Consider the following 23,972-nt stretch of genomic DNA (forward strand, 5'->3'; position numbering starts at 1 on the left):
TAGCTCTTGGCACCTAGTAGGTGGCGAAGAGAATGTCTGTAGGAAGTGCCTGGCACACAGTTGGTGCTCCATAAATGCTTTTTGGAAACCAGACTTAGGAAGCACCTCCAGAACACAGCAGTGCTCAGTGAACATCCATCTGTGAATGGAATGAAAATAAAGCACCAGCCCAACAAACATCACTGGCTTAAATACAAATAAGACACCTGACAAACAGTGTAGATTTTCAAGAAATGTACCCAAAGTGAGGATACTTATTGTATGGCTGTATACACATATGGTCAGTATGTGTCTATAGTGAGGTACCTGCACACAGTAAGCACTCAAGGAATGTCTGTGGTGACCTACATGGAGGGAAGGTACCAGGTGCATAGTAGGTGCTTGATAAAGGTCCATTGCTGAACAGACACATAATGTACAGGCAGTGTTTCTGTGATATAAGTGAAGGGAAAGTACCAAGCACATAGCAGGTCTTAATACACATGCTGGGGGAAGGGTACACAGTAGCTCCTCAGGATGGCTTTTCCCACGCCCTCCCCGCAGGTCCTGCCCGCCCCCTTACCACCCCCTCACCTTTGTTGTAGAGAGAGCCGTCAAAGTAGTAGCTGCCCGTGTAGAAGCCGGTGGCCAGCTCGATGAGGTGGCGAGCCCACGTGTTGCCAGCACCTGGGAAGCTGGCCAGCGCGATGAGCTGCTTGGACTTGACTGGGAGGAACCTTCTGTCCATGCAGCGGTTGTCTGCCGAGGGCAGGGCAGGAACAGGGGTCAGGGGTAAGTGCAGAAGGAGTTTGTCCAGAAGTGATCAGGATGGGAGTCGCACGCCTGCCACTTCCCAGCCACGTGGCCTGGCGCTCATGTGGGAACCCCTTCTGGGCCTTAGCTCCCCCATCTGTGAAATGGGGTAACAGTTCCTCCCTCACAGGTTTGATGTGAGACTTAAGTGAGATAATGTTTGAAAAGGGACAGACACATAGTAGGGATTCAAAAAAAGTCAGCTAGGAGGATATCTTCTCTCCTGCCTCTGTTTCCCCCTGGTCCAGTGGGTCATCCTGTCTATCGTACCCCACCCACCCTTTCAACCAGATTAAAACCCTCAAATGGCATCCATTTACATGGGGTCCAGTTCAAGGTTCTTACCTTGGACTTCAGGCCTTGCATGGCCTGACCCCCCACCAGCCACCGGGTGTCCCTTCACTTCCTCCTCTGTGCTCTGCGCCTTCCTGATGCTGCAGCCCCGCTGTTCCCTCCCCTGCCCCGCGTCCCTGTCCCCCTTTGGTGGGCAGGCTGCCTCATTCCCTCCCCTCTGCTGACCTGGCCCCGCCTTCCTTCCCCGACTCCCAGCTGCCATTAGTGTGCATCCCCCTCCTGCCAACACTCACTGCAACTATAACCCAATGAACGGCTTCGTCAGGGACCCTGCCCAGAATGCTCTTTGCTGATTCCCCAGCACTTTCCACCATATCTGGCGTACAGTAGGGATAATAAACGTGTCCTGGATCGGCAGATGGATGGATGGATGGATGGATGGATGGATACAATGGTGGTTGAAAGGATGAGTGGGTAGATGGATACAATGGTGGTTAGATGGGTGGGTGGATAATAGTATTTATTTTGTAGGACTCTTATGAGGACTGGGATAATATACATAATATGTTAATACACTAAAGCGTTCAAAATAATAACTGCTATTTTTTCCTAACCCTCAACTTCCTCACCTATAAAATGGGTTGGGGCAGGTGAGTCCCACTCTGATACTCTGGTTCTCTGGCTTCAGAGAGCCCTCCCTCAGGATGCCTCGACTCTCAGGTCTCATGGAGAGTACCTATCTTAGCATCTCCCACTGCAGCCCCTACTGGAGCTGGGAAGGCACAGGGGTGACTTCTGTTGGCCCCTAAGATGTAAAGGTAGTTGGGAGCAGGCCCAGTGGAGGGGATCCTGCAGTGGGAAAGGAAGAGGAGAGAAGCCTGGGTTTGGGGGTCTAGCCCTACTTCCTCAACTGGGGCCGATGACCTCAACCCTCACTGATCAGGAAGGGAGAGCAGGCAAGCCCCTCCCTTGCCCCTCGAGCTCACAGGGCTGCTCTGCGTCCCACCCCCACCGCTCCTCCTGCCCTCCCACTGCTTCACGGAAGAAAGGGCCACCCGCTGCTGAAGCGTCTGGTCCCACCTCCCCCGCGTCCCCAGGCTCCCTGCTCCATGGACTCCCTGCCGCCTCTCTCTCGGCTGGCTTGGCCACAGCATTCAAACGTGAGCAGATAGCTCCATCATTAAGAGGTCCTCACCCGTTCCTATGGCACTCCTGGCAGAGCTGCCCACAGTTCCCTTTTCATTTCCTCCTCCTACTTGCTCCCAACCTTTGCCACTCCGGGCTGCCTCCTCTCACTGCACAGAACCAGCTCCTCCTCAAGCCCTAGTGTCACCCACGGTCCAATCTGGCCTCACCTCACTCGACCACAACAGCATCCCACCCCACCCATCATTCGCCTTTCACATAATTCCTTCCAAGATTTTATTCGGGTTTTCCCTGTGCTGTATTATCTGCCATTATTGAAGTATTACTAAGAGCCACAATGATTTCTCACAAGGCCTTTCAAGAGAAAAGTTTGAAGTCTTAAATTTAAATTCCTATCTTACCACCTATTTGCTAGGTGACTTCAGAAAAATGAGGGATCTGAGCCTTGGTTTCCTCACCTATAAAATGGGACTATTGACAGCTATCATGTCTTGCTTGGGCTGTCAGCTAGATGAAATATGAGAAGGTGGATTGAATGTTAGCACAGGATTCCCCCACGATGTGTGCCAGTCAACTGTTGCTCTTAGTGTTGTTACTACCAGCCAGAGGGCCAGCTGTCTTCCCCGACCACGCCATTTTAATCTGTTTGCTTACAGGAGAGCAGACTTTGGAAAAAAAATAAACCAACCCCCTGTCTTTGTCAAAGCCAAGCAGGCATCTGTGAAAGATTTTCACAGGAACACACTGCAAAAATGAGCTTAGATGTAAAATTTTGTGGAGTATGATTGTTTTATATTTTGAAAGGAGTGCGGATTACCCAGTTGTTACTGAATAGCACACTTAAAATTTGTGCATTTTGCTCTATGTAAATGTTACTTCAAAAATCACAAATGTTGAATTATAATGAATGATATGCACATGGTACTGTACCCATGCTTGCAACTTCCCTTGAAATGCATCAAAAAATAAGAAGCATTGAGGGATGGAGAAATGGAGAGATGTATGATAAAGTAAATAAAACAAAATGTTGACAAATGTAAAATCTAGGGGGTGAGTATGTGGGTGTTTACTGTGTAATTCTTTCAGGGTTTTTATCCGGAGGTTTGACATTTTTTTTTCATAATAAAATGTTGGGAAGGAGAAAGAACCTGGCCCCTTGGTTTCCCCGGAAAACAGAATTCTCCATTTAAATACCATCTGGGGGGCCAAGACCAACTCCGAAATAATGGCTGTTGTTTTCAGTGCCAAAAATAGTTTATTTGGTGTGCAAGCTTCATAAATCAAAGCAGATGCTGGAGGCAGTATTGTGTATTGCTTTGGAATCGAATAGACCCGGGTTTCAATCCAGGGTTGTCATGGCCTAGCATGTGACATTGAACAAGGCTCTTTATTACCTCTCTGGGCTTGTTTCCTTACCTGTGAAATGGGGCTAATCAACCTTACAGGATTAAATGGATACTGTGTGTGAAGTTCCTTTGCAAAATATGTGGAGAAGCTGTGGTTAAGAATGTAGTAGTCTCAGGACCCAGACTGCCTGGGTTCGAATCCCCGCTCTGCCCTGCCCTAGTTTTGTGACTCTGGCCTAGCTACTCAACCTCTCTGTGCCAAGTTGCCTCATTTGTATATGGTAATGATAACAGCACCTTTATCACTAGACGGCTGTTGGAGGATTAGATAAGTCAATTCAGTCTGAAGGGCTCAGAGGGTACCTGGCACACAGTAGGTGCTCAGTCATTATTTAGTTCCCAGCAGGAACATCCAGGCTTAGCGCACAATAAGTGCTCAAAAAGTGACAGCCGTGGTGGGCCAGGCTGATGGCAACATGATGAACCGCGTGACTCCCAAACCGCCACAGTATTAGAGACAACAGCACAAGTAGAGATGCAAGGGCAGTAAGGGCCTGGGGGCAGTACACTGGGATGGGCAAACTCATTGCTTAGGGGCTCTTTATCTGCTGTTGAAAAAAGCTCCAGTGTCTGTTCTGTCCACGTCCAAGCCATTCATGGTCATGGGGTAATTAATCTGTATATGACTCTCCCTGAGGCTAGACCAACGTTTCCTGAAAACTAACAAATGTTCGTCCTTCCTCTTTGGAGTGTAAATGAAGCCAAAAGCTGCTCTTGCTAAACATGCTCCTGCTCACTGAGCTCTTAACAGGGCATCAGCTGTCACAAAAGCAGCCACAGCTGTCCGCCACTGGTACCTCTGTCAGACCGAACAGGGCACAAGCGATCGGTGGGACTTCGGCCAGTCCTTTCAGCACCTTTGCGCGAATCAGAAAATGGCACCCTCCCCTTCCTCTGGGCAATGCCATCCAGAGTGCAGGGCATGGCATGCAGCGCTGGCTTTCAGGCATCACTTTCCTTGTAGGTTGTGCCTTGCAGTGCCCAACCTGCCCAACCGTACATGGTGGCCTGGTTCAGGCTGACGAAGAGGAGGTCTAGCCCCATGGTGGTGTGTTCGCTCTCCAGGTTTCAGAGTGTGGGGGTGTTCTTTACACTGTGGGCCGAGGTTTACAGCAGGGGTTTTGGAGTCAGAGACCTAAAAGCAAATCACCCTTGTAGATGTGAAATGTGAAATTGTGGCCAATCTTAACCCCTCTGAGTCTTCTATAAAATGGGGGTGATATTGCCAATAGTTTCTCCAAGTGCCACACCCCCCTTCATAAAGCCTTGGTTAGGAGGAATGTTATAAACAGTGGGAACTCAGGCAAGTTCCATAACTGTTCTTAACTGTACAGTTTCTCTACCTGTAAAGTGGGCATAGCGGCAGTTCTCACCTCATAGGAGAGCTGAGTGGATGCAGTGAGAAAAGGCAAATGGACTCAATGCTGAGTCTGCCTCAAAGGAAGTCTTTCAGGAAACTTAAGTGCTACCACCACCACAATTGTCATCATCACCACCACCACCACCATCACTATCATCACCACCATCACCACCACGACCACCATCACCACCACCACCACTACCACCACCACCACCATCATCACTACCACCATCACCACCACCATCACCACCACCATCACCATTATCACAGTCTGATGGCCCCAAGTAACAGAAGAGGAGATAAGCAGAAGTGTTGGTTCCACTAACAAAGGAAGGAGGATAGAAGTGGAAGAGATGAGTGAGGCAGAGAAAAAGAAAAATTGAGAAATAAAATTATAGACTCCAAGGGAAGGGGCCCTTGGAGGTCACAGTCTACATCTTCATTTACAGATGGAGAAACTGAGGTCCAGAGAGGGGAAGCGACTTGCCCAGGACCGTGCAGTGGGTCTGTGTTGGTCACCCAGGTATCCCACACCCATCCTAGATGTCTTCCTGCTCAATCTCATTGCCTCCATCACAGGAAGAGCCACCAAGAGGGTCCTCAGGATGAGGGATAGAGATGGAGGTCCTCAGGACCCCCCGCCCCTTGCCTGGGACCCTCCAGGATTTCTGAGCCTGGCCAAGTTCACCAGTCATGCCCTCTGCTCTTTGCCCTCTGTCCTGCACAGCATGGCTGTATGGAATGGACTGATGGGGGCAACTCTGAGAGGGAAGCCATGGGGAAAGCATCAGGGGCCTCCGGGGAGGCCTGGCTGACCTTGAACCTGCGTCTGGTACACGATGAAGTAGCTGGGGGTCCCGCAGCTCTCAAACTCCTCCGCGCTGCACTTCTGGGCACAGAGCTGTTCATCCTCTCTCTCGTGGAGGGGAAACCGCGTGGTGGGGAACCCGCAGTGGCAGGCAGTGCCCGCAAGGGCTGCCAGTGGGTACTCCTGGGGATGGAGGGACAGACAGAGAGGAAGAAAGTTGCTGAATCCCAGAATGCCCAGCTCTGCAGGCAGAGCAGGGTAGCATTTGGACCACCCCGTCTCTGTCACTCTCCACGATCTGAGGATCCCCGAATTTCATTAGCAAACCCTACCTTTATGATTTTGCCCTGTTTGTGTACCTCATATACTATCATTTTTCTAGTTTTATTGAGATATAATTGACAAATAAATATACATATTTAAAGGTGTACAACTTGATGTTTGATATATGTATACCTTGTGAAATCACCAACACAATCAAGCTGTTAAACATCCACACCTCGCATTGTTATCGTTACCTTTTTCCTTTTCCTGTCCTATTATTTATTTGTTTCCTTTAAGTCAACTCGCCTTTTGAAACTTAACTTTCAAAGGAAACTTTATAACACTCCTGCAAGTAGTACTTGTGAGAAGCAGCCCTTCCATGTTTCTATTCTGTAAGTACAAATACTGTAGAAACAATGTCATTAAATTCTAACTAGGCACTCTGCCTGCCAAGAAAGACCCTGAGCCTGGGATCAGCTCCATTTTTCCCGCAAAGGAGAGATTCGTTGAGGGTAAAGAGGGGTTAACAATGAAGCTTTCTCCTGAAGCACTTGAAAAATGAAAAAGAAATGCTTTTCTGATGGTCAAGCAACCTACCTAGTAAATCCCCTCAGCCTGACAGTGATATGAAACCCATGCTTTTCTACAGGCTGTCTGAATCTCTTCCTTTAAGACAAAAGAAGATAATGTGACCCCTATGAGCTGTCGCGATCTTGGCTGGGAGAGCTGCTCCTAATTGCTTTTATTGTTTTACGGAACAGTTAAGCGGGAGCAAGACGGACCTGAGATTTAGAAGGAAATTCTTGGGTGACTTGAAGTTGCCTGGCTGCCCTTGAACAGCTCCTGGAAGCCTCTTTACGGGGTCTCTAGGGTAGCTCAGAAAGTAGGAGCGTAGATTTGGAGTCAGTCTCAGGTGTCAATCCCAGTTCTACCACTTGCTTGTGCTGTGAGCTTGGGCAAGTGACTTCATCTGTCTGAGCCTTGGTTTTGTCATCTGTGAAATGGGGGTGAAAATTCTGCTTAGCCTTGTGAGAGGCAAGCTGTGCAACCCGTGGTGCGGAGGGCCGCACGCAGGGAATGGTCAGTAAGCTGCAGCCTCTGTGATGCCACGCCTCTTCCTGAAAGGTGCATCACGAACGAGGAGTCTTGGGAAGACCAAGGGCCAAGCAGGATGCCTCAGGGAAGGTAGGGGCATTCAGGAGTTGGGGTACGGGCTGAGCACCCAGCAGGAGCCCCAGAGCAGGTCCCCAGCAAATGCCAGAATCCTTGAGGATAGAGACCATATCTTGTTGACTTTGCATTCCCAGCACTGAGCACAGGGGCCTAACAGAGTAGGTTCTCATTAAATATGAGCTGAATGAGTATATGAAATGGGCAACCGCCTTCTTGTGGTGTGGAAAGGGTGGTTCTCTGGTGGCCCTGCACATAATTAGCTCATCTTGAGTGAAGGAAGGAGTTCCTCAGACATCACTGACATCCCTAGCTCTGCTGGGCATTGGGGGGCACAAAATGTTTAAGGCACAGCCCCTGTTCTTACAGAGTTCACCATATGGCTAAGGACGAAGGGTAAACAGTGAACCATCAAGAATCTCAAGCTGAGAAAAGACCTAGAGATCACCCAGTCCAACTTCCATCCGACGCCCAAAGTTCTGCACGCCATGTGTGCCCTGCCTCTGCTTGCACTCTCCCAGTGATGGGGAACTCACTTTGTCCCAGGTAGCATTGTGCTTGCCTTTACCTGGCAATTTTCTACTCATGCTTCTAGGCCCAGATCAAATGTCACTCTCATTCCTGAGCATTCTTCACTATGAGAACAAACACAATTAACCAGAGAGAGAGAAACTGACCCTGTGTAACTCCTACCCCTCGGATCCACGGGAAAGGGTCACATAACAGACCAGAACAATGCCTTCCTTCACCCTGGCTGGGCCACTGCTTCTCTGCCAACATCCCTTTCCTCCAGCTGTTCCACATCAATCCTCCCCGTGTGCTGTGAGCAGGACCCTGGGCTCACCTTCTCTGTGCAGAGGTCCACGCACTTGTCCACGGACATGTTTGGCATGGCAGCCGTTACAGGCAGGGCCAGGGAGAGGTTGTCAGGCCTGCGGAAGCAGCCTCGGAAGACAGCGCTTCCATCTGGAGAGCCAGAGGGAGAAGAAGTAGTCAGATCTAGACAGGCAGACTACCTTCCGAAGGAAGCACTTTTAAATTGAAGCCCAGAGAAGGCAAGAGTTTTGCCCAGGGTCACACAGAGAATCAACGTGGAGACGAATAAGCTAGATACTTCAGAGTGTCCTCCTCAACCCTGTGTCTTTGTCAACAGTCCAGGTCACTGAGATGTTGTTGCTGGGCCACATTATCTCTTTTTCTTTGTCAACATCCTGTGTCTTGCCTCCCCATTCTCAACAATGGTAACTCCCCTTTGAGGGAAAAGGAAATGTTTGATGCCAGGGAGGATTCTGATGATCTCAATAGGAGAGTGCTGAGCGTTTGAAGTTCAAGGGAAGCAAAAGGCTCAGGGCTGACCCCTCTCTCCTCACAGCACCAGGGTAACCCCTCTCCCTCCCATCACCCTGGGCTTTAGGGGGAAAAGCCCTGAGCCTCAGTGGTCTCTGCCCTCCCAGGGATGACCTACAAGGGTTACCAGGGACTCATCTGTCAAGAGGGAGTCCTTTTAGGAACCTAATCTAGAAATATCCCAGGTGCACAATAGAGAATTTGGAGGCCATTGCTGCCTCAATAGCACCCCTCAAAATAATAGAGTTATTCTCTGAGGCCAGTTTACTAGAAGCAGAACCTGAGACTGTTTAATTGAGAGCATGCTCTAAGGAGAAGGGAGGGGGCAGAACACGGCAGGGAGCAGCTAAGCAAGCATGTGACTTCAGCTGGGTCCCACCTTCAGCCTGGAGAGTACACTGCAGCACAGAGTCAGTCCCACTGTAAGGTAAGGGGCCACCCTTGGCCCTGTGATGCCTTCCCCAGTGGCCATGGGACCTAACTTCCTGGGAGAGGCTGCTCCTGTTGGGCCAAAAATCATTTTTCACACAAGGGGACAGATGTGAGCTTCTGGCTACAAACAGTCACCATGCCACAAACAGGCCATGTATAAGAAGGGGCATGTAGATGCCCACCCATTGCACCCACTACACATATCTAAAGATTTATCAGTAGGGATGTTCATTGCAGCATTTATTTGCATTAACACGTGAGCGACTGGAAACAGCCTCGGTGTCCAACACCAAGGTATTGGACAAGTAAATCACAGAATGACAGCACAATGGGGGTTCTACGGCCCTATTGAGAATAAATGATATTAAAGGTCACGTTTAACTCTTACCTGAGTTTCCAGCCTGCTGGTCTACCTTACAGATGTCAGACTAACTAGCTTCCACAATTGCATGAGTCAATTCCTCATAAATACCTTAATACACATGTATACATAATCCACATATCCTACTGGTTCTGTTTTTCTGGAGAACTCTGACTGACAGTAGGATTATAGGCAAATTTTATTTTCATCTTTTTGTAAAGCTCTTCCCTAACTTTTTCTATTGTGAGTATGTATCTTGTAATGTAACAAAGACAAATATAAAAAATGAGAAATGGCCCCTGTCAAATGTATTGAAAGGCACATCAGGCCCATTTAAGATGCGGTTCAGTCGGTCTCACCTTCGAGTCGTACATATCTTTCCCGAAGCATAGCTTCTGCGTGAAACAAAGGACACTGTTGATACTGTGCAGCTCAAAACCAGGAACAAAAGAATAAGTGTCATTTACTGAGTACCTACTATGTGTGAGTCACTCTGCTGAGAACTTTACTGACATTATCTTATTTTACCTTCTTGAAAACTCTGCAACAAAACATTAACCCTTGGGAAAAAGTGAAGCCAGTTGCAAAGACGGTGCAACTCCATCCGTATCTGTAGCTGAGTCTGTCCTTAATGTCAAACCACTCTTTTAGCATATACGCGTATTTATTTACAGGCAGAGAAAAGGATATGGAGTTACTCCCTGCACAGAAGGGCGATGGAAGGGGGCAGGGGGTTTAGAAACAGTAATTTAAATTTCAGCTGTTCAAAGCACCCTGGTGATTTTTTCTACCTCCTGCACCCAGGAGTGTGAAGTTGCTCACTACGGACCCAAATCTAGCAAACTGAGGAGTTATCTGGACGTCAACGGCTCATTTTCAGAGCATGCCCCAGGTGTGTGCTATTGCCTCCACTTCCCCCTCTCTCCCTCCAGCCCCCCGGTGGTTGGGGGTAGGGTCAGGATGCTGCTGACTCACTGTGTGGCCCTCCCGGCCTCTGTTTCCCCACGTGTTAGTGGGAAGGAGGGGTTAGACTATGCAGATGCTCTCTGTACAGGACAGCCTTCCACCCCTCAAATGAAGAATTGTCCCACCCCACATGCCACTAGTGTCCCATTGGGGAACATGTGACAGCCTCCCATCCCATGGCCTGCAGTGCTCTGAGGAAGGCCCTGTAAGTAACCCCAAGAAAGATTTGGTGATGCTCAGAGAATGTCCCATACAAGATGAGGACAGCAAGGGTGTCAGGCATGTGAACTAAAGATTGACAGCAATGAAGTGGAAGCCCCGAAGCATTGTGGGCAAACCCTCGCATAACCAGCAAACTCTGATACTGGATGCCAACTCAGGTTGCAGGGTAAAGAGATGCTGGCCTTGAGAAATCAGGGGTCACCCTCTCTCTTTAGACCCTGCTGGCATCTATTGGGCCACCACTGATGCCAGGCTCCGTGAGTGGTGCTTTGGCTCAATTCATCTTCACAACAGCCCTATGGGGTCAATGCCATGACTACCTACACTGCATAAGTGAGAAAACTGAGCTTCAAGGGGGGCTCTCTGACCCCCACTGTCATAAAGCAGTCAGACAAGAGTGAGATCGAAGCCAGGTTTGTCTGTCTCCAAAGTTTGCACTTCTTCCAAGAGTAAGGATGCTACTATTATGATTAGATTTTTATGGTAATATCAGAATTTGTTATCATTATAGCTTCCATACACTGGTTATATGCTATCTGCTGGGAACGAGGCTGAGCCACTTGCACATGTGGCCTTTTTGACCCCTCACATCCCTTTGGGGGTGTAAGGATCCCCATTTTTTTCCCAGCATTTGGTTATCTGTCTTTCTCTTTTTTTTTTTTTTGGTATCATTAATATACAACTACATGAGCAACATTGTGGTTACTAGATTCCCCTCATTATCAAGTGCCCCCCCACATACCCCATTACAGTCACTGTCCATCAGCATAGTAAGATGCTGTAGAATCACTACTTGTCTTCTCTGTGCTATACTGCCTTCCCCGTGCCCCCCCGTACATTATGTGTGCTAATCATAATACCCTTTTCCCCCTTATCCCTCCCTTCCCACCCACCCTCCCCAGTCCCTTTCCCTTTGGTAACTGTTAGTCCCTTCTTGGGTTCTGTGATTCTGCTGCAGTTTTGTTCTTTCAGTTTTTGCTTTGTTCTTATGCTCCACAGATGAGTGAAATCATTTGGTACTTGTCTTTCTCCTCCTGGCTTATTTCACTGAGCATAATACCCTCTAGCTCCATCCATGTTGTTGCAAATGGTAGGATTTGTTTTCTTCCTATGGCTGAATAGTATCCCATTGTGTATATGTACCACATCTTCTTTATTCATTCACCTACTGATGGACACTTAGGTTGCTTCCATTTCTTGGCTGTTGTAAATAGTGCTGTGATAAACATAGGGGTGCATCTGTCTTTTTCAAACTGGGCTGCTGCATTCTTAGGGTAAATTCCTAGGAGTGGAGTTCCTGGGTCAAATGGTATTTCTATTTTGAGTTTTCTAAGGAACCTCTATACTGCGTTCCACAATGGCTGAACTAATTTACATTCCCACCAGCAGTGTAGGAGGAGGATCCCCATTTTTACCTAGAAGGAATCTCAAGGCTCAGAGGGCTGAAACTACTTGACCCAAGTCATCCAACTTATAAGAGGCAGAGCTGAGCCTGGAATCCCAGTCTGAGATCTTTCTACTCTTGATACTATCAAAGACTCTCTGTGTACCAGGTGCTGTGCAAACACTTGCTATATTTCACCCACCTGTTTCCTGCAAGGTAGGCCTCACTCACCCCACTTTACAGAAGGAGAAACCTAGGCCCCAGGGAGGGGGGCGGGGAGGGATTTTCCCAAGGCCACACAGCTGACAAGCAGCAGAGTTTGGATTCCAACCCAGGAATGGCTGAGCTCTGAGTCCTCACGCTCACTGGGCTGTGCCTCTTCAGGAAACCACCCGCAGACCTTGTCTTCGCATTTTCTAAACAGTGTGACATTTATTTTCTCTCTCTTGCCCTTCTCATTCACTCCGCTTTTGACTACTGATCACCCATGAAGTCAGGGCTGTCACTCTGGGATATCTGACACTGGAGTCCAATTCTCTTTAAGTGTCCAAAAATGCCCGGGTCTTGACCCTGAGTCTCAAGAACTATATTCAAATTGTTAACCTGTCTCTTCCAGGACAGCCTTCCAGCAATCATCCTGTGATCCTTCTGGCTCACAGCTGGGTCCCAGAAGGTTGCTACGGGCAATAGTTTTGGGGTTGAAGCCAAGGGACGCCCTTTCAGGATTGGGCAGTCCTGGGTACATTGTAGGGGTCCGAAGCCTACTTCTCTTATTCTCCTGGATTCCCCTCCCACCACCCAGAGGCAAGGGTGCTGAGAACTGCACAGGGAGGACTGTGCAGCGCACACAGAGCTGTGTTAAAGGGCAAGGAGTGCTGGGGCGCTTGTGGGGTCTGTGCATCAGAGGGGCAGGAGGGGCTGACCGTGAGAGTGGCTGTGAGCCTGGTGGTAGTGAGGGTGGTGCTTGGGAGGTGGGACATGTGTGCACAGTGTGTGACAGGGCAGCAGTTTGTGCATGCATGCGTGTGTGTGTGAGACTGGGTTGGTGGTGGTCTGAGTACAGATCTACCTGTTCGGGGGTGTGGATGCCAAGCTCTGAGGCTATAAACGTGGCCCTGTGGATCTGGTTCACGCAAGGGCATATGGGTCTGTCTCTGTGGGAATACAGGACCCTGTGGGGGCAGGTGCCTGTCCTGAGGGTGGACATCTGTATGCGACTGTGTGGTCATGCGTGGGACCTCTGTGGGCTGGAGACAGAACCTCAGGTCACCTCTCTCGGTTGCCTGGCAACCACACAGCTGCGAGGAGGGCTTGCTCTCTCCTGGCAGAGGGCCATGCTGAGTTCTGACCAACCTCCCCCCAGACTGCTCAGTGCCACCAGGGGCTGGGCATTTCTCAAAAATCCCCTGAACAGCCAACACCTAGGTTCCAGAAAAAGTGTTTTTTTCCCCAGGCAAGGCCACTTTATGCTTATACCATACAAGTGAGTAGCAGGAGGGGTGGGTCCTTCTGCTAGAGGCCAGCCCAGGGTGCTGAGAGCCCAGGGACCCTCACACCTGGAGCTCACAGGGACACTGCTGGCTTCTCTCCAGGTCCTTCATATCACAGTGGACCTCCCACATGATTCTCTATACAGGAGTGTGTGTGATGGACCGTGCACATGTGGGAGAGATGGGGGGCACTTAGGTGGTCTTTGGGGTCACCTGCTGCTAGGATCCCCCTTGTAGACATGACGTGGAGTAACTTAGGGCACTAGGGCCTCACTCAGTGTCCTGTGAGCCCACATGCTCTTCTTCCGGACCTCCTCGGCCATGTGCTCTGTCGAGCGATCGCCCCCAGCTGGGCACCTGTCTCTTGGGCTCCATCTGACGTTGAGGCTCCCCTGGCATGTGTCTGCAGATGCTCATGGCATGTGTCTGCAGAGCACCCAGGGGCTCAGGAGAGGCTGCCCCATCCGATGATCCACCAGAAGGCCATGGCACCTGCCTGGACTGACCGGCTAAGGGCGAGCTGCCCTGGCCAAGGAACAGAAGAACCAGCAGCCAACACAGCTGAGCTCTAGTCCTCATCTGCTTCTCCTCCACACAGTACCCGCCCACTGGCAGCTCTTCCCTTCCCCACGGGTTGGCCTCGGCCAAGTTCCCTCTCCTTCTGGAGCCTCAGAGTTCTCATTTCTAAAGTGGAAGCATGAATATTAGGTGGGTCATTCCAAGATGGACACGAATGAGCCTTGTGAGCTGTAAGCACAGTGGGAAGGGCAGGATAAGGCCTGTGGGTCAGTCCGGCTCCTTGCTGGCCTCCGTGAAATGGAAGAGCGTGAGACGAGGAAGCTGGATCCCGACCCTGGCATCTCTGCATGGGACTTTCTCCCGCTCATGTGCACATCAGGGGGCCAGACTACACGCGTGGGAAGAGGAAGGAAGACTAGAAACCCAGCTCTGCTGATGTGGGTCTCCCTCTGACATTTAAGCATCTACTAACGAGTCCCTGACCCTCCCAGCTTAGAAAGCAGGGGTTGAGTGGAATGCTTGAAGACCAAATAAGGTGAGGTTTTCAGAGGCATTAAAGGGCCGGAGAAGGATCAGGAGCTACTGCTGTGTCTCTGGTCAAAGTGGGTGCTGGGGTGGGGTGGCGAAGGGGACAGGTCTGGGAAGCTGGTGGCAGGAGTGGTCAAACTTCCTACAGTCCCGCCCTTTCTGCTTTTGGGGAGAAAGCACATGGTCACAGAGGCTTCATGATTTCCAGTGGCAGGGCTGGACTGCCAGGGATCTGGGGAATGCTCTGCAGGCCATTTCTCTCTGCAGGTTGCTCTCCACTATGGTTTGGCAATCAGAACACTGAGAATACGCACAGTGGCCCAGACATTTAATCCTCCCACTACCTTCATTTTCTCCATTTATAAAAGGGGCACCTGGTTCTCCCCACCAGTGGGGAGAAGCTCTATTATCTCTTAAGTCTGCAAGTGACAGAGAAGAGACCAGCCTGGATTCCCCCACCTTCCTAACACTCTCTTGGGACACAAGGAGTTGTGGATTTCCACAGCAGGGGGTACACACTTCCTGTCTGCATGACATTCTGGTGCTCAGCAGGAAGAGAATGGGTTTTTTAATTAGACAGACCTGGATCAGCCACTTACTTAGCTATGTGACCCTGGGCAGGTGTCTTTCCCTCCTGAGCCCTGGTTTCCTCTTCTGTAAAGGGGGGGTCACCATATCTACCCTGCAAGGGCAGAGAGGAAGCCTGTGAGGTGACACTGGCAGTGCCTGGGACCCAACCCGGACTGTCACTGTCTTCTCCTGCTCCCTTCTCCATCACTCGTCCGCGAGATGTGAAGGTAGCTGGACCTACACACAGACGCTGTTGGTTCCCACTTACACGTGCCCCTGGGTCTCACCATCCTGCGTTAGGTTGACAGTGACCTTCAGGAAACACCCAGGACTCTGCCTGAAGGCCTTTGTGGGACAGGCTGGACCTTCCAGAGAGTTAAACTCCTCAAGAGCCACCCCAGCCCACGATGGGTAAGAGTGGGAGGCTCCATACTAGAGCTTCCTGCCCCTCCAGTGGGACACCTCAAAGCATGTTTCCACCGCCTCCCAGAGCTCCCTGTGCGGTCAGCCTTCAGTCGTCCCCAGTGGCGACATGCTTTGTAAAGGACCTGGTACTGGCTCCTTCCATCCCGTCTCTCCTCTCCTGTCCCCGACAGGTGCATCCTGGGGTTCCCGCCCAAATAAACCAAGGTTCACATCCTCTCTGGGGAAACTCAGTTTACCCTATCCTGGATCTCTGAGCATTTTAATCCACAAGGAAAATCCTGCATGGAGTTCAAGGCCATTGTTCTTCACAGCCCATAGTCTGTGAGGCGCCCCTGGCAACATGCAGTACACAGCCCATGGACAATACCCTGAGTAGTGTCTTCCCGATGACCAACACTGACCAAAGGATAACAATGGAAATAACAGCTGTTTGCTGTATGTCACTGGGCTAAGTGTGTTACATATAGCATATCTCACTTAATCCTCACAGCAACCCATAAGGTCCATGATACTATTATCCTGTTTTGCAGACAGAGAACCTGAGATGTAACAAAGGGCAATTACTTTTCCAGGTCACATAGCTAGTGGGGAGCAGCATTGGGATTTGACCCCCATCTTGTTTGACATCACATCCTAGTTTCCCACTTGTCTGCTATTCTGCAGGAGGCCTGCCTAATTCTAACATGGTTGGGCTCCAGAGACCCCATGCCTGCCACTTGAATTTCCCAGAAATCCTCTCAGGCCCCACAGTAGGGATCCAAGAATCACAAAGCCCATGCCCCACATTCTGATAATGTCAGCTCTTCATTGCCAAGCCAGCTGGGATGGTGCATGACCTCAACAGCTTGGGGTTTTTACTAGCAAGAGGCGAGCAGAGCAACTGTTCATCAACTCTCTCTGCTCGGGGTGGATGAAGAACAGCCTGGAACCAGATGCAAGTATCTCTGAAGTCCTATCATCTCTTTGTTCTGAAGCTTCACAAAAAGGAGGTAAATGTCACCAAGCATCAGCTTAAAGGCAGGCGTGGAAGAGTTCTCCTTGGTTTGAAAGAGGCCACCACCCCCTGGGTAATTAGGCCAAGCCTCTACTGCATTAAAGATGCCGGCGAGGAGAAAAGGCAGTGAGCTGAGAGCTGTTAGCGGCTACCTATAATCAGAGGAGATTGAATTACACAAAGAACCTAACTATCCAAGGAGAATTGAAACCAGCTATTTTAGGCATCACCAAAGGCTCCAGCAGGCTGCTGGGAATTCAAATAGCTTGAATTGGGTGCTGCTCAGAGGGAATTGGGGAGTTTTCATTTTAGGAAGAAAGGGGTACCAGTACTACTCTGTAACAGGCTCTGTGCTGTGTGCTACCTTGATTTCACCTCACTTGGTGGTCATAGTAATCTTTAAAGGTTGGAACTGTCCCCATTTTACTGATGAGGCACTTGAGGCTCAGGGAGAATAAGTGGGTTAGCCAAAGTTAACACCACAAGTAAGTGACAGAGGTGGGGGGCAGAAACAATGTCTGCCTGGTTTCAAGCCTACATAGCTCCCACAGACTTCTTGGATTTCCTTAGGGGAGAAGCGCAAACCAATTCTCCTCCATTATGATACAGAAGACAAATTTTCTAGCTATTATTTCCTTGGCCCTACACAGCAGAACTCATGAAGGCTCATATGAATTATGAAAGTCAGGGGTCCTGGGTGTATATCAAGGGGAAGGAGAGGGCAGCAGGCCTGGCAAAGAAGGAGCTGGACATGGTTCATGCATCCAATGGGACTTTGCATGATCATGTGAGCCTCCCCTCAGCCAAGGAGTGGTTAGAATGGAGTGTCAGTGAGCACAAAGCACAAGCACTGTATAAAATTCCCCTCCTAACTTTCTAAGACAAAAAATTGCCAGAACTAACAACAGTGCACAAAATCCACTATGTAAATTGTGAACCACAAGTCAAGAATCTGTTCTTTCAGCGATAATGTAAGCTTCATAATACTTTCACCAAGATAGAAAAGAAAAAAGAGCAAAAAGTTGGAATCGTAGAAGGGGCTGGTCTGCCCACATGGGGGTTTAGGCCGCACTAAAGGGTGATCAGCACCATGGACAGCATCCATTGGCCGGATACATACACATACATTCAGTGTAGTTCCAACCTTGCAAGAATCTTGGTGGCAAATGAAATTTCCTGCAACATCCTATAAAGCCATAACGCTCTCAAGCCACCAGCAGGTCTCTGCTCTCTGGGAGGATAGTTACACTTGCAGACACATTTAGCAAACTGCTGTGTAAAATGTAATCCAACCTAGAAGGAAGTCCATTTCTTGGTTCTTTTGTAACAGGGGCAAAGAGTCCATGTACCTGAGAGACTGTGTCAAGGCAAAATAGCAGGGTGCCTGCAGACGTTTGCTCTGCCAACCTTTTAATCCTCTAGCTACTGTAGGAGCATTCCATGACTTCAGAAACACATAGGCTGGCTCCCTACACAAGGTGGACACCCCACCAGAGAGGTGCTTGGGAGATAATAAGCCTCCTTTTAATCTTCACAAACATTAAGAGTTCTGCACCACTGCTCAGGGAAACACAGTTAGGACACAGTGTTAATACCACTAATGACTCTACGAATGGAATCTGGTCTCCACCATACCTGTTTCCTGGTGTGTTTGTTCATTTGCCTGCCTTATGTAATACACACTAGTGTCATGTATCAGTAACTTGGAAGGCCCCCTTTCTGATTTATCTGTGTATAAATAAATCCAGGAATGGGAAGCCAAAGGTGCCACTGGATCAGCACAAACACTTGGAGATTTTTGTTTTGCCTGGAGTCAGGAAGTAAGGCAGAAAGCGAGATCAGGGGCCATGGAAAGAAGGAGGTAAATTGGATCCAAGGGGTCCTCCCAACAGAGAAGAGATGAGGTCTGGGATCCAACATAGGAAGTCAAGGTATCCACAGCACTGTAGTGAGTGGGTACTTAAACTAGGAGTCAGAGACCTGGGTTCCAGCCTATGCTCAGTCCCTAAGGAGCACTGTGGCCTTGGAAAAATCATGTCTGTCTATCATTTCCTGAAATTACCTCTAGGCTTTGCACACTGTATTCCCTTTGCCTTTATTTCTCTCCAACTGCTTGGTTCCTGGTCTTGAGCCTGGATATCCTCCTCTTCTACACCAGGCAAAATCCTATGCATCTTTCAAGGCCCTAATCAAATAGCCCTCTGCTGTAAAGCCCCCACCACCCATGGCTGTTCAATTTAGCCATTTCTGCTCTCTAGGCCTCAGTTCCTAAACAAGTAAAATGGGACATTGGCAAGGAAGGTGCTTCTGAGTATTCAACACATGACTTGCTGACCCTGGACTTTTTTGCTCATAGTTGGAATATATGTCTCTCCCTTTCACCTGGAAATCCCCTTAGAATGAGAGTCAGCTCAAATGTTGCTCCTTTGGCTCCTGCAAACAGAGCCCCCACAATCCCTGGTACATAACGCCCACTGCTTGAACAGATCTCACTGGTCTTGGGTGTTTCTCCACCAGATGGTGAGTTCCTTGAAGCAGGGACTGTGCTTTGTTCTCCATTGATCCTCTCCGTGCCTAATCCATGTGGGAGCTTATCAAGTGTTTTGGTTCAATGAACAGTCCCCCACACATTCTCCTCAGAAGTCCCAATTTGACACATTGTTAGCCTCCATCTCCTTATCCAAGCCACCTCCATTCTTATCTCAGCCATAGGAATCTTGAGGTTAAAAAGGCCTCAATTTTCTTCCAGAGCCTTCAAATGAAGGTGCCCCAGCTTATACAGTGACAATTCTGAACAACCGTGGTGGACTTAGAGGATCCAGGACTCCACTCTCAGTAGACACGAATGTGTTCCCCTCCTGGGCATAAATACAAAGGTTCCTTTCTCAGATGAAACACCGCCCCGGGTAATTTTGCTGCTGCAGAGGTGGGCAAGCTGAGGGGCGCCACAGCATTCCTACCAGCCTCAGAGGCTGTCCTCCAGCAACTACCCAAGCCCATCCGTACCCACAGGGCAAAACATACACTATTATAGCAGAATCTAGTGTCTCTGTGTGCAGAGGCTTGTATATTTCAGCTGATTGAAAAATCTTAGAAGGTCCTGACAGTGTTATTATATCAGGTGATCACAATAGTGTGCGCATATGTGTGTGTGTGTGTGTGTGTGTGTGTGTGTGTGTGTGTGTGTATTTGAGTGAGAGAGAGAATGTCCAGATTATCCAGCCAATCTTATCATTAACCAAAAGACATAAATGTCTAATACCTGGCTAATGACCTACACAGCCTGATTGTTGTCATCTGATTCTTCTCCACTCTCCAGGCTTTTTTAAGGGTAGCTGCTTTCCCTCTAACTTTCCCATGACTCTAAGTCTGTCTGACATAGGCTTACATCATTCAGGAAAACGTTATGTGTAGTTCAGGAAAAGAGCCAGGCCCTGGGTGAGTCAAGAGAAGCTTGAGGCCAGTTTGTGTAGCCAGGAGGCAGAACAGGTTAAGCAAAAACAAACTAGCGTGTTTCTAAGAAAATAACTGATAGCAAAACAGAAGGCAGTTTCTAACTGGTTCAGACCAACCAGATTTGAGAATGGGAACAAAAATAACCTGCCCTCACCCCAAAGCTCATATGCTCATTAACATACTAAAAACCACACCCCTTGCGGCCTTGACCGTTCCAAGGCTGAATCAGAACAAAAAGAGGGCCTAGCCCCTTCCTCACCCCAAATCCCCTCCCTGTTCTGAGAAAACCCCACCTCTCTCAATGAATATTCCATCCCCTGCTTAAACTCCAGCTCTCAGACCACCCAACCCGAACCTCAGCGCGCTGCTCATCTCGGGAGCACACCTGCCTTCCCTCCTTTCATGTTATTAAACTATCCTTTGCCCTGCTTGACCCACTCATGAATTCTTGATCGGAGTCAAGAACGCTCTTCTGGGTTGAGGTCTCACTTAGGGCAGAGGGAGACCTCCCCGGATTGGATTTCCCAACAACAATCTCTTCAGATGGTCAAATCACCATCAAAATAATGCAAATATTGGCATAAAGAGATCCGTGGTAAGGATGGTAATCTGCCATCAAATTAAAACTTCAGAGAGTGTCTTGGGAAGATGGCGGCGTGAGTAGAGCAGCAGAAATCTCCTCCCAAAACAACATTTATCTATGAAAATATAACAAAGACAACCCCTCCTAGAATAAAGACCAGAGGACACAGGACAATATCCAGACCACATCCGCACCTGAGAGAACCCAGCGCCTCGCGAAGGGGGTAAGATACAAGCCCCAGCCCCGCGGGAGCCGAGCGCCCCTCCCCCCAGCTCCCGGCGGGAGAAGAGCAGGCAGAGCGGGAGGGAGACGGAGCCCAGGACTGCCGAACACCCAGCCCCCGCCATCCGGGCCAGAGCGCAGGGCGCTTGATACTAGGAAAACAGGGCAGCAAGAACAGTGAGCAGGCACTGGAGGCCGGGCGCCGGAGGACATAAGAAAAGCGCGCGACCATTTTTTTTTGCTTTTTTGCTGTTTTGTTTTGGCGAGCGCTTTTTGGAAGTCTTAAAGGGATAGGGACCCCAATACTAGGGAAACAGGGCAGAAAGACCGGTGAGCAGAGGCCTGAGGCTGGCACCGGAGAATAAAGAAAAACGAACGACCACCTCTTTTTTTTTTATTAAAAAAATTTTTTTTTCTTTTTTTTTTTTGGTGGGCGTTGTTTTGTTTTGGCGGGTGCTTTTTGGAAGTCTTAAAGGGGCAGGGCAGGTCACTTAATCCAGAGGTAAGGAATCCGGGATTTCTGGGCACCCTAACCCCTGGGCTGCAGGGAGCAGGGAGGGCCCTTACGGAGATAAATAGCCTCCCAGCAGCTCCTGCTCCAACGCGACTCCACCATTTTGGAGTAGCTGCCCGAGCCAGGCCACGCCCACAGCAACAGCGGAGATTAACTCCATAGCAGCCGGACAGGAAGCAGAAACCCTGTCTGCGCGCAGCTGCGCAGCACAAGCCACTAGAGGTCGCTGTTCTCCCAGGAGAGGAGGGCCACAAACCAACAAGAAAGGAAGTCCTTCCAGCCGTCACTCGTCCCAGTTCTGCAGACTATTCCTATCACCATGAAAAGGCAAAGCTACAGGCAGTCAAAGATCACAGAGACAACACCAGAGAAGGAGACAGACCTAACCAGTCTTCCTGACAAAGAATTCAAAATAAGAATCATAAACATGCTGACAGAGATGCAGAGAAATACGCAAGAAAAATGGGATGAAGTCCGGAAAGAGATCACAGATGCCAGAAAGGAGATCGCAGAAATGAAACAAACTCTGGAAGGGTTTATAAGCAGAATGGATAGAATGCAAGAGGCCATTGATGGAATTGAAATCAGAGAACAGGAACGCATAGAAGCTGACATAGAGAGAGACAAAAGGATCTCCAGGAATGAAACAATATTAAGAGAACTGTGTGACCAATCTAAAAGGAACAATATCCGTATTATAGGGGTCCCAGAAGAAGAAGAGAGAGGCAAAGAGATGGAAAGTATCTTAGAAGAAATAATTGCTGAAAACTTCCCCACACTGGGGGAGGAAGTAATCAAACAGACCACGGAAATACACAGAACCCCCAACAGAAAGGATCCAAGAAGGGCAACACCAAGACACATAATAATTAAAATGGCAAAGATCAAGGACAAGGAAAGAGTGTTAAAGGCAGCTAGAGAGAAAAAGGTCACCTATAAAGGGAAACCCATCAGGCTAACGTCAGATTTCTCAACAGAAACCCTACAGGCCAGAAGAGAATGGCATGATATATTTAATAAAATGAAACAGAAGGGCCTTGAACCAAGGATACTGTATCCAGCACGACTATCATTCAAATATGATGGTGGGATTAAACAATTCCCAGACAAACAAAAGCTGAGGGAATTTGCTTTCCACAAACCACCTCTACAGAACATCTTACAGGGACTGCTCTAGATGGGAGCACTCCTAGAAAGAGCACAGCACAAAACACCCAACATATGAAGAATGGAGGAGGAGGAACAAGAAGGGAGAGAAGAAAAGAATCTCCAGACAGTGTATATAAAAGCTCAATAAGTGAGCTAAGTTAGGCAGTAAGATACTAAAGAGGCTAACCTTGAACCTTTGGTAACCACGAATTTAAAGCCTGCAATGGCAATAAGTACATATCTTTCAATAGTCACCCTAAATGTTAATGGGTTGAATGCACCAATCAAAAGACACAGAGTAACAGAATGGATAAAAAAGCAAGACCCATCTATATGCTGCTTACAAGAAACTCACCTCAAACCCAAAGACATGTACAGACTAAAAGTCAAGGGATGGAAAAACATATTTCAAGCAAACAACAGTGAGAAGAAAGCAGGGGTTGCAGTACTAATATCAGACAAAATAGACTTCAAAACAAAGAAAGTAACAAGAGATAAAGAAGGACACTACATAATGATAAAGGGCTCAGTCAAACAAGAGGATATAACCATTCTAAATATATATGCACCCAACACAGGAGCACCAGCATATGTGAAACAAATACTAACAGAACTAAAGGGGGATATAGACTGCAATGCATTCATTCTAGGAGACTTCAACACACCACTCACCCCAAAGGATAGATCCACTGGGCAGAAAATAAGTAAGGACACGGAAGCACTGAACAACACAGTAGAGCAGATGGACCTAATAGACATCTATAAAACTCTACATCCAAAAGCAGCGGGATATACATTCTTCTCAAGTGCACATGGAACATTCTCCAGAATAGACCACATACTAGGCCACAAAAAGAGCCTCAGAAAATTCCAAAAGATTGAAATCCTACCAACCAACTTTTCAGACCACAAAGGCATAAAACTAGAAATAAACTGTACAAAGAAAGCAAAGAGGCTCACAAACACATGGAGGCTTAACAACACGCTCCTAAATAATCAATGGATCAATGACCAAATCAAAATGGAGATCCAGCAATATATGGAAACAAATGACAACAACAACACTAAGCCCCAACTTCTGTGGGACGCAGCAAAAGCAGTCTTAAGAGGAAAGTATATAGCAATCCAAGCATATTTAAAAAAGGAAGAGCAATCCCAAATGAATGGTCTAATGTCACAATTATCGAAATTGGAAAAAGAAGAACAGATGAGGCCTAAGGTCAGAAGGAGGGACATAATAAAGATCAGAGAAGAAATAAATAAAATTGAGAAGAATAAAACAATAGCAAAAATCAATGAAACCAAGAGCTGGTTCTTCGAGAAAATAAACAAAATAGATAAGCCTCTAGCCAGACTTATTAAGAAGAAAAGAGAGTCAACACAAATCAACAGTATCAGAAACGAGAAAGGAAAAATCACGACGGACCCCACGGAAATGCAAAGAATTATTGGAGAATACTATGAAAACCTATATGCTAACAAGCTGGGAAACCTAGGAGAAATGGACAACTTCCTAGAAAAATATAACCTTCCAAGATTGACCCAGGAAGAAACAGGAAATCTAAACAG

At 48.4% G+C, this 23,972-nt stretch overlaps 1 protein-coding gene across 2 annotated transcripts in view; it reads right to left on the bottom strand.

Moving 5' to 3' along the window:
- Nucleotides 1–23,972, bottom strand: part of WSCD2 (WSC domain containing 2) — a 122,984-nt gene that overhangs the window by 16,293 nt on the left and 82,719 nt on the right. For both annotated transcript variants that reach the window (XM_036903967.2, XM_057492604.1), the window contains exons 5-7: nt 8,085–8,206; nt 5,815–5,989; nt 574–738 (exon numbers count right to left, since the gene is read on the bottom strand). In XM_036903967.2, the coding sequence (XP_036759862.1) occupies nt 574–738; nt 5,815–5,989; nt 8,085–8,206 (462 nt within the window). The remainder of the gene's footprint in view (nt 1–573; nt 739–5,814; nt 5,990–8,084; nt 8,207–23,972) is intronic.

This window comes from Manis pentadactyla, chromosome 14 (genome assembly GCF_030020395.1).
Source record: "Manis pentadactyla isolate mManPen7 chromosome 14, mManPen7.hap1, whole genome shotgun sequence".
Lineage (NCBI taxonomy): Eukaryota > Metazoa > Chordata > Mammalia > Pholidota > Manidae > Manis > Manis pentadactyla.